The 11,194-nt window shown below is 31.4% G+C and overlaps 1 protein-coding gene across 1 annotated transcript; it reads right to left on the bottom strand.

The window, feature by feature from the left end:
* Positions 1–618: 618 nt before the first annotated feature.
* On the bottom strand, positions 619–4,521 carry LOC133032930 (phytochromobilin:ferredoxin oxidoreductase, chloroplastic-like). Its single transcript, XM_061107404.1, has 8 exons — positions 4,239–4,521; positions 3,561–3,677; positions 3,054–3,148; positions 2,352–2,445; positions 2,094–2,225; positions 1,872–1,976; positions 1,461–1,511; positions 619–1,368 (listed from the first exon to the last, which is right to left on the bottom strand). Exons 1-8 carry the CDS (start codon positions 4,488–4,490, stop codon positions 1,180–1,182), a joined length of 1,035 nt encoding a protein of 344 aa, XP_060963387.1. The 5' UTR covers positions 4,491–4,521; the 3' UTR covers positions 619–1,179.
* Between the last annotated feature and the right edge of the window lie 6,673 nt (positions 4,522–11,194).

Genomic DNA, 11,194 nt, shown 5'->3' with positions numbered 1-11,194 from the left:
CAAAAAAATACCATATAAATTGGCCAAACTTAAATGTGCCATATTTATCATAAGAACTTTTAAAATCCCATACTAAGTGTAATTTCCTCTTAAGAATAACCTAACCTCATCAAATTACAAATATAAATAGTTATGGGCAACTTACAAAAAGACTAAAATTTGAGTTAACTTTTACAAAAATACTGTCACACGGAAAAGTTTTTAAAAATACTGTATTTTTATAAAACACTAATAAAACACAAAACAAAAGACTCAAAACAATAGTAGAACAACTAAAAAACACCAGTAGAACACCAGTGAAAACTTAACACAGTATACTGCAGTATGAAATTTATAAAAAAAACACAGTAAAAAAATAAAAACATACCGCCTGACAATATTTTTGTAAGAAAATAACAAAAGTTAATATATGATGTAAATTTTCCTACAAATATTACTCATGAAATTAATAATTTTAATATTACTAATAGAATTCGGATAAAAAAGTTCTTAGAAGTGTTATTCTTTGAATAGTAAAGAAGCTTTCAGTTTGATGTAATATATTATTTTGGGTTAAGTATATTGACCCGAAATCAACACCTTAATAAACATGTTAAATATGTCAACACGATTTTGACAAAAATTAAATGTATCACCCAAATTTATTTATTTTGTGTTGTTTACGAATTGTGTCCTTCCTACACAATAAAAATTGAAAAAAAAATAAAATAAAGGCTAATTAGGATTTTTTTCCCCGAACTTTGACATGTATCAAATCATGTCCCTGAATTTTTTTTGCCGTTAAAAATTCCCCCTAAACTATTGCGATTGTTAGATTTAAAAACTTTTGACTAATTTTAGAAAAAAAATTCTAACATGAATGAAAGTTCTAGGAACATGATTTAATACATATCAAAATTTGAGGGACATAATTTGATAGATATGAAAGTTTGGAGAGTATAATTTAGTACATAAACAATCACTGAAACAGTAAAATTAAATGAAATTAGACAAGAGTCCTTAAATCTAACAATCTCAATAGTTTAGAGAGAATTTTTAACGGTAAAAAAAAATCAGGGGCATAATTTGGTACATGCCAAAGTTCGGGGGAGAAAAAATCCTAATAATTAGTAGCTTGTATGAACCATGGACTGAATAGAGGGCCTAGTCGATAAAAATTAGGCAATTTTATATGACAAGTTAATTTATAAATATATTACCAACAAACTCTCCTCTTGCGTCCCATGGCCGATTTTCAAAGGACTTTCCAATTATACTGCGTTTCTCAATCACAGTCCCATCCTCAGAACGATAATCTGGAAAGTAGTCCAAGAAGCTTTTGCTTCCTAGTTCATCTATTCCATGGAAAAGGAAGTTCCTTAGCAACTCCTGCAGGATTTCAAAGAATAAAGAACAAAAATTCAAGGAACTGGACTCCTGATTGTGTTCCAAAATCAGAAAGAAAAAGTATGGAATTATACCTTAGCGGCTGTGTCCCCAATTAACCTTTTTAGAAGTCCATGACCAGGATCCTGCTTTCCAGAAAATTGTCAAGGTAATTGGAAATAAATGTGGAAGTTCCAAAGTTGGAGTTGGAAGAAAACCCAAGTGATGAATTCACTAATCAAAGAGCATTTCAATGTGAAGCTTATACATCTGAGTTGACTGAACAATTTATGAACTTTCCACATGATTTCGTTTTGTTTTCATACATGTACTCCCTTCTTTCGTAACACACTTTTGTTTTCTTAATTTTATTTGGTATTTCTTGAAGCACTCTGAATTTTTTTTTTAGTACTCCGGTAACAATGGCATGAAATTATGATTCAAAAATGGGAAAATCCAATATTCTCTATCAATAGGTTTGATTCAAAGTAAGCAAGATTAACCACCTTTTCTGCTCTCCATGCCAAATATCTATGTTGTGCTTCACAGTTGAATTTAATTATGGATGCATCATTCTCCTCTGCTGCTTCATCAATTAGCTCAACCCAAGCCTGCAGCAACAAAGCAGTGACAGTTTAGAATTTAGGAAACAAATTTGAAATATAAACACCAAATAAATGTAAATATTCATGAATAACTGAATTTTGTAAAAGCTATAACATGTATACCTTGTAATAATCAACAAATGCAGAATACAAGGCATCATATTTGTGTTGGTTTGGAGTAAATCTGGTCCATATAACAATCGGTGAAAAGAATGTTAAAGACTCTGATGTAAGTTTTCCTCCCCATGGTAAAAGCTGCATGAAATCAGTGATTAAGTCAACATGGCCAACAAGTTTGACAAAGATTCTTGAAAGTCATTAAGAGGATATTGTAAACATTAGGAAATGCTCTTTGATTCGTCATTGTAGTCTTTCACTTGCCTCAGAATATTTAACTCCAAGAGGAATTAGGCTTGAATAATACTTCTCTTTGTACTCCCTTTGATTGATGACATCATGCAAAGGATTAAGATCCCTACAAACAGTTAATCAGGGTAAGTTCTAATTTCACCAGAAAACCCAGCTTAAAGAGACGTACTTCCATTCTAGTAGCACTTCCTGTTAAAACAATGGCAAGCATATATCCTAGATTCACCATGTTTAATATGGCAAGCAAGTTGAATATGTGCGCACTAATTCCACAATGATCAGAAATTCAGCATGCCCAATTCTTACAAATCCCTTTCTGTTTGCAACTTTTCTTCTCCATTTCCATTAAGCTCTTCGAGTTCTTCATTTTTTGACTAAGTTCTTAATATTCCGCCCACAACAACATAGTTGACGAATTCTCACCTTCAACAAGTATCAAATGACCAATCCATGTAGATGCTTACTTATGATATCAAATACAGGTAAATAGGAACAGTATGAATAAACCATGTCTAAAGACTAAAATATACACAAAGGGTTGAGAAGGCGAAGTAAAAACTCTCACAAAGTTCAGGAAACATTTTGACAAGGAAAGTATTGAATTACGAAAGCCCTTTTAATGGTCAGCATGGTTGACTCTTTGTATTCTCAAAAAAAAAACAAAGAAGTATCGACTCTTTTGTCGTGTTTTAATTGAGAGACAAGAAATCTTACAGTAAAACTATGCTTGTACTTGCATTGCTAAAAAAATTAGCACAAAAGATGGGTACATCGTATTCTGGTTTTGGGAAGGCAGCAAAATCTAAAACCTGTCATAAAAACGAAAAGAAAATTTTCAACTGAAAAGGTAAACATATAAGAAAATGTAACTGAAGCTACAATTAAAGATTTAATAAAAAAGCCAGGGCTAATGTTTGGAATACTGTCCTGCTTCTGTAAAATCAACTCTTTGTGCTTAAAGCTGTGAAACAACCACTAAGATCTCACTTATTCATCATGGTTCTTTCTTTTCTCTAACTTGAGCACTGTAGAGGTCCAGTTATAGACAACGCTATCAGGTTATTTTATCAATTTAATTTTTCATTGGCACAGATCCAATTAAGATAATCAAACTACTTATAAAAGATACATGAGAAGGCACTGGAATTGGTGTCATCTTATCATCCCTTAATACCAACCACACAATATGAAAATGCAACCCAGCAAGTTAGATAGTTCTACCTGCATTGTTTCAGTCTCAATACTAAGACTCCGTAGAAGTCTGATCTTGGGAGCTTCGAAGGACCCCATTTGAAGCTCTACATTACCATCCGTAGACATCATTGAACTAAATTTTTCCTGACATTATAGAAATTATTCCCATAAATATAAACATGTCTATCTAACAAAGAAACAATTCATAGATCTAACACATGGTTACAACTAACAAGTTGAGCTTTAGTTACCATTTGCAATAAAAGAGTGCATAAAAGATAAATTACACTGACAAGAGAAAGCACATTGATAGTTTGTCTTCCAAGGATATTCAGAAACAATTTGAAACAAAAATCCATATGGATTTTACTAGAGTTATAATTTGAGAACCATATTGACATGAATGAAAGTAAAAGAAAGCAGATTGGCCAACAAGACCTGAACAAGATACTATTTTTGACCCTGGAGGAGAAGATTCCAAAAGCTCTTATGATTCTTTTCAGATCAAATAGAAAAACCATTTCATATCACACAATTTAACCACACCAAAACTAATCAAAAGGGAAGTGACATTGGGAGCTCCTCTGCAATAATAGTGTTAAAGTATCACAAAAGACTAACTTCACTTGCCTCATATATCTACATACATAAACAGAGAGATTACAGCAAACAGTGGAATGACATGAGTAATGGGAGGGAAGGTACCTGCAGAGGAGAAGGAGACAAATGGGTATGGTGCTTTGTATGATTTAAAGCAAATTGAATGAATTTCTCGTAGGAGACTGCATAGACTTGGAAAGAGGGTCTCTTGTGTTTCCAACTATAGCTGACACTAGAATGTAAGACAGAGCTGGAAAGACGTAGTCGAGGTGTTTCGGGCGGAAAGAAGCTTAAGAAAGAAGAAGAAGAAGAAGAAGATTTCATTGATGAAGATAGAAGCTTCTCTGAAACCGACATATAAAACTTGGGTATATGAAGGATGAGGGTTCTATGTCATATTTGGGCATAATTATGATATTTTTTTTTTTTCAAATTTACACAAAATATTTACTCTTTTTTCTTTTCTTTTTTTCTCAAAGTTTATAATTTTTTTTTTTTTTATTTAAGTGTTTATATATTACAACCATGTTTTACCTGGATTCGAACCAGGACCTCTAACACTCACACACCCACCTATGGCCACTTGAGCTAGCCTCAAGTGATTTTCTCAAAGTTTATACAATAGAATTTAAATTCAAGAATACACTTGAGACTAAGCAAATTATATTCTAACTAGGTAATTTAGCAGTGCCAAGTAGAACTTCTATCCAAAAATATACTTGGAACCAATTAAATTATATTCTAATTAGGCAATTTAGCCGCGCGAAGTAGAACTTCTATCCAAAAATACACTTGGAACCAATCAAATTATATTCTAATTAGACAATTTAGCCGCTATTCGCGCGACTAATTTAATTATTTTAGGGCTCGTTTGGTATGCCGTATTACACCGTATTGTATTATATTTTATGTAAAACTATATATGGTATTAACTTTTATGGACACCTAAATATATAATATTTTAGTATAAATTAAAGTTTAACATAGTATTATATAAAAATATGAAATATAATTCAATTCAATATAATACAATACAATACAATACGACTTAATACAACGTTCCAAACGAGCCCTTAGTGTAATAGAAAAAATAAAATTTATTCATAAAATAAATTAGAATTTTAAAAAAAGTACTACAAAATCTAATAATATTAAATTATATTATCCAATTATATATTATTCTTGTTAATTTTATTTATTAGAAAAAGTTCGATAAAATAAGAATATTTTTTTAATTCATCCCATTATTAATATTATTAATAATTATTAGGATGTTTTTACATGCACCCTACTAAAATGGATACATTGATGTAACCTCTAACTATTTTAGCATCTTTAAGAATTTTTTAGTTTAAAGTTTTTCATAATCGTATACGTTATTGTAATTTAAGATATCCTGCAAAATTTTGAGAAATTCGAAATAATTTACAATATAGAAATCAATGTTTTAAACTGTCTATTTCATGCGCGTATAAAATAAAAAAGTTACTCGTGCAATAGACTCTTTGAACTTTGTTTTCGACCTCTTAAATTTTTTCAAATTTATCTTCTCCTATTTTATGTTTTAGTTATTAATATTGTTTCTTTAGATTTATTAGCATTAATTAAGTTAGTTTAAAACTTATAATATTATAATATTTGTTAACAATATAATATCGTAATATCTATATATCTATATCTATATATATAAAAGAGAACTATGAAGCGGTGAGGCCAAAATCATCTTAAAATACTTATTCTTTTTTCTTATTTTTTCTAATTTTTAAATTAAATTTTATTCTAACTTTTGATTAATTTAATTAATTAACTATTAATCAAAACTAAAATATCTCGTATCATTATTATTCTTCTAATATAAATAGAACAATGATAATCTAAAAGTATTGGTGATGATTTTATTATGTACAAATATCTCGTATCATCATTATCTATTTTTTATTTTTTTTCTTCAAATTTTCAATCTTTCTTATACACTCATTAACATATTTATTGGTGATGATTTTATTATGTACAATGATATACTTACTTTTTTTTTTGGAAAAGATAAGTTCATTCATACTAAATCGTTAGACCTCTCGGTCGTTACAACAAATGTTCATAGGAATAGTAGTAACATTAATACACTCATAGTGGTTGTAAGTAAAAGTCCATTTAGCCACGTTATGAGCCAGAAAGTTACAAGTTCTAGTAGTAAAACATAATAAACAGGAAATGAAAGAGGAAACGATTCTCTTACAAAAAAGAGAGTAGTTTTCAATTTCCCAACGGGGTTCTATGTCGTTGAGAGAATTAATAACTATCTTAGAACCGCTTTCCACAAGGATAAACTGATAACCTTTTTCCTTAGCTACCTCAAGCGCCAAGCAGACCGCAGCAGCTTTACCACAAAGAGCATCAGAAAATGCCAATTTGGCCGTATGGACTCAAACCACCTTGCTCAAGTAGTCTCTCGCAACAACAGCAATGCACATATGCTCCCCACCAACTTTAACATCACAGTTTAGTTTGATCCAGTCTTCAGGGGGGTTTCCAGGTAGCAGGGGGGAATCGGGGAAGAGTTAGGGATAAGAGAATCTCTGTAATCTGCATAAGAGTGAGAAATATAGTCAATACATTGATTCACATTATCCAACTTGTTATTATGTACCTTATCATTCCGGACCCGCCAAATCGTGTCAATAACAATGGAGGCATAAAGGAACACCTCATCTGTATTTACATTCTTGCTCTTGAGGCTCCATAAAAACTTCACCCAGTCCCACATGCAAATCCATGTTCCTGTAACGGGAAAAATACCCCAGGGAGAAGAGCGCCATAGGTGGAAGGCCATGTTACACTGAAGGAACATGTGCTCTAAGGATTCCACATCAACGCCACAAATCGGGCAAGTGCTACCATCAATATGAAAGTGTTTGAGTAGAACAACCCTTACAGGTAGGGCGTCAGAAAGGATGCTCCACGACAAAACTTTATGGCGTTCAAGGAATTTGTTGTTCCAGAGTCTATTCCAAAGCGTTGGGGCAACCTCACAATGGGGGAACCTCTAAAAGGCCTGGATTAAATAGGTCGATTTGCAAGAGAAGCGACCATTTCCTTCCTTGGTCCAAATCCAGTGTTCTTTCCCATGACTCGAGGGGTTACCCCCTTTCAAAATATCAGCCACTGTTTCACGCTTAAAGAGGTTATGTAGTTTAGTGGTGTCCCAAGTGCCCGATTCAATTAGAAGCTCAGATACCATAGTGTAGGAATGAGTTTGGTTTAGAGATCGTTGAGGGAGGAAATCTTTTCCATGCGTGATCCAGGGGTCCTCCCATATATGCGTGTCCTTACCATCAGTTACAATTTTGCACACCCCTCTCCTAAGGATGTCGTTAGCTTTCACCACGCTCTTCTAGATGTAGGAGTCTGAAGTTTTAGCTTTACATTTGAGGATATCCTGACCCCTGAGATACTTAGCATCAAGAATTATACAGCATAAGGACTGACACCCTGTCAGCAGCTTCCAACCCCATTTAGCAAGAAAAGCCTGATTCATCTCCTTAGTTTTCCTAAAACGAAGGCCACCCCGAGATTTAGGGAGGCACAACTTGTCCCACACTCTTAAATGAACTCCATGATTACTTTTCTCAAAATCCCACCAAAAATCACGAACCATACCATCAATTCTAGAGCACAATCGATTAGTAAGCTTGGTAGACTGCATGACATAGATAGGCATAGCCAAGCCCACAAATTTGATTAGAGTTGCCTTTCCCGCCTTTGACAGAGTTTTCGCTTTCCAGCTGTGAAGCTTGGAAGTCAAATTCTTCACAATAAAGTTAAAATATGCGTCCTTACCTCTAGACTGGAAAAGAGGGAGTCCTAAGTACTTGGGGACACCCACTGGGCCCCCGATGCCTAGAGCCGATTTAATATCCCCTTTCAAGGACTCTGAAGTGTTCTTGCTGAAAAAGATAGTTGTTTTAAGCTTGTTGACATGTTGCCCCGACCAGTCGCATAATTTCTCTAGACAATTCCATAAACTCCTGGCTTCCTCAACAGTCGCCCTTTCCACAAGAATGAGATCACCTGCAAAAAAGATGTAAGAGATGGTAGGCCCACCACGACTCAGTTTGATACCTTTGATGCGACCATTCCTTAAAGCATCATGAATAAGTCTAGAGAGAATTTCGGCAGCCCAAATGAACAAATAGGGGGATAGAGGATCACCTTGCCGAATGCTGCACGAGGGATAAATTCTACCCACCTGGCCCCCATTTAGGCAAACATTAAAGGAAGTTGTAGTAATACACTACGAAACCTAATTGTAGAATACATCCGGGACCCCAAAGCACCTCAACACATGGTCCACAAATTCCTAGCTAAGTTTGTCATAGGCTTTAGTAAGGTCAATTTTGATGGCGAACAAGCCCTCCTTTCCCCTTTTTCGGCTGAAGGTGTGGATAATCTCCTGTACAATCACTTTATTATCCTGGATATCCCTCCCAGGCACAAAAGCAGCTTGAGTGGGGCAAATAATGATAGGGAGAATGGGCTTGATTCTATTTGCAATTATCTTCGATATAACCTTATATGTCATATTACAAAGGGAAATGGGTCTAAAGTGTATGGTACAACTCTCCCTATCTCTTATTCTATTAAGATTCTTATTTTGCTCACACACTCTTTAATATATTTCTTGATAATTTTATTTGTATATACATTGATATTAGTACAATTCTTTCTCTATATAATTAATAGTTCATTATTTATATACATTTTATAAATATATTAACTATATTTACCATTATCTTACAACTATACAAACCATAATATGTAAAATAGAGTATGTCATTATCATCATTATTAATAAAATATGTCAATAATTAGTGTAAACCATAATTTTTCTTAATTTTTGTACACGGTGTAATTCTTTTGTTTTATTATTTTTGCAACAAATTATTATGTTATGTATATTATTATATATTTTTTTTAGAAAATCATAAGTTAATCTCTTATTTTTATTATTCAATGATATTTTATAATAAGTTTTTTATTTTTTTTCTCCAACACTCTCTCCATGCATCTCCATCTAACCATCATAACCATACATATGTTTGTTATGTACATATTTTTTTCTCCATCTTATTCTTTTTTTTTCTTTCATGTCAAATTTTCCTTTTTGATTTCAAAATTTCAATTTAGAACCATCAAATTATATCTATTCGTTCATACTTTCTCTTCATCTCTATTTCATTATTATAATTATATTCTATAGGGCAAACTTATTGAGAATATAATGATAATTATAAGTAAGATACAACAATAACATAACGACTTTAAATATAGTGTCATCTATAAGTGAGATACGATGACGACAATTTTGAAATGCTATAATATGAGGTTTTTTTTTTTTTTTTTTTTTTATAGATTTATCAATTGTACTTTAAAATGATATAAAGATAACGGTTTTGAAATCATATATGATAAATTTTTTAGATTTATCAATTGTTACATTTTCTTTTTAAATTCTATTTCAGTTTATTCAAACGATATAATATTTAGAAAACTAACCTTATAATAATATTCATCTATAATAAACTAATTAAATAAGAATTATCTTAAGTTCAAAATAATTTGTACAACATTAATTTATTTTTCTTATATTAATTTGTTTTTTATATAATTTTATAATTTAATTATCATTGAACAAAATACAATCGCACGCGAAGCGCGATTTGTTTCCTAGTATATATATAAAAAAGAGATATGAGACACTGACGTGATACTCTAAAATCACTCCAAACACTTCTAATTATTTTAGACATATTTATATATACTAGTTGGGTTTAACGTGTTTCGCACGTAAGTCCGTAATTCAAATATTTTTTCAATAAATTAGTAACATGTTGATTCTTTAATCTTGATCTTCAATTTAATTTAAAAAGACCAAAATTATTTATTAATTTTGTGGCTCCTAAAAGTATTTAGGATATTTTACACATGTTTTATTTTTGTAAAATAGAATACTTAAGATTTTTTTTTTTTTTTTTGCTTAAGAATACTAAAGATTTTTGTCAAGGGGGAAATAATCAATACATAAAATATTTAATTAATTTCATAAAATAGATAAATAAGGTTTTTATTAAGTTTAAATTTTTTTTAATAATAAGATGTACTTTTATTTTATTGAGTGTAAATAGAAGTTCTTAAAATTATTAACACTTAGTTATAGATAACTAGGAAACGTAACCGCGCGTTGCGCAGTCCTTTCAATAATTGACAAAAAAATATATAATTTTATTAATTTATAATTAATTTTATATAAGTTTAAAGTAAAAAACTTATACCATAAATAGCAAGACAAAATATAAACTATAATATTCTATTATTAGACAATTCTTTTTTTAAATAAAGCGTTATTTTCATTTTTAAAAATAATTAAAGATTAATTTAAATTTTAAAGTTTTGAAAAAATATTAAAAAATTCAAGAATCTTTCTTGCATTCATCCAAAAATATACAATAAATTAAGCAATACTAAATTAATTATATTTTGCAGCATAAACTTCTAATTGTTAGATTGATGCTGATAGTCTAATAGATACCCTTTAATGAAAATTTGCGACTTAAGAAGCTATCAGTTTTTGAAATTATATTAGTATTGTTTCTAATTGATATGTTAATTCATTCTAAAAATTAATCCCATGTGATGATGTTTTAGTGTTCAAACCACGCTTTAGACTTTGATGATAGAATCCCACCTAATATCCAATAATAGGTCCCTCTGATTTCATCAGGTAATTGTTGTAAAAGGCTCACGTCATCGATGATGAAAATCAACCCCAGAACAGGGTTCACCAACCTAAAAATCTCAAGAATCCCGAAACACAAAGACCTCCCACCAGCTTCTCAATGACAGACCTCGCTTTGCGTAACATATATATGATATTAATAAATTGAACCAACAATTAGGATAAGTACGAAATGATCTCTCTACCATGTGTTCTACCTGTAGCTTCGGGGGGTATACACGTTTGGCATATGCCTGCTTTGACTGAGATCTTTGGAGATGATTCCGTA

This window comes from Cannabis sativa, unplaced genomic scaffold (assembly GCF_029168945.1).
Source record: "Cannabis sativa cultivar Pink pepper isolate KNU-18-1 unplaced genomic scaffold, ASM2916894v1 Contig1, whole genome shotgun sequence".
Taxonomy (NCBI): Eukaryota; Viridiplantae; Streptophyta; class Magnoliopsida; order Rosales; family Cannabaceae; genus Cannabis; species Cannabis sativa.
The sequence above is the reverse complement of the archived record's forward strand: the minus strand, read 5'-3'. Positions and strand labels throughout refer to the sequence as shown.

Bases quoted from the DNA above. Each gene is read 5' to 3' on its own strand.
- LOC133032930 (XM_061107404.1), bottom strand. From the start codon at position 4,490: ATGTCGGTTTCAGAGAAGCTTCTATCTTCATCAATGAAATCTTCTTCT. The intron at 1,977-2,093 runs GTATACATGTTA...TTGTTGCTGCAG, and splicing joins CATTTGTTGATTATTACAAG to GCTTGGGTTGAGCTAATTGA. The intron at 1,512-1,871 runs GTGGTTAATCTT...TCTGGAAAGCAG, and splicing joins TGGCATGGAGAGCAGAAAAG to GATCCTGGTCATGGACTTCT.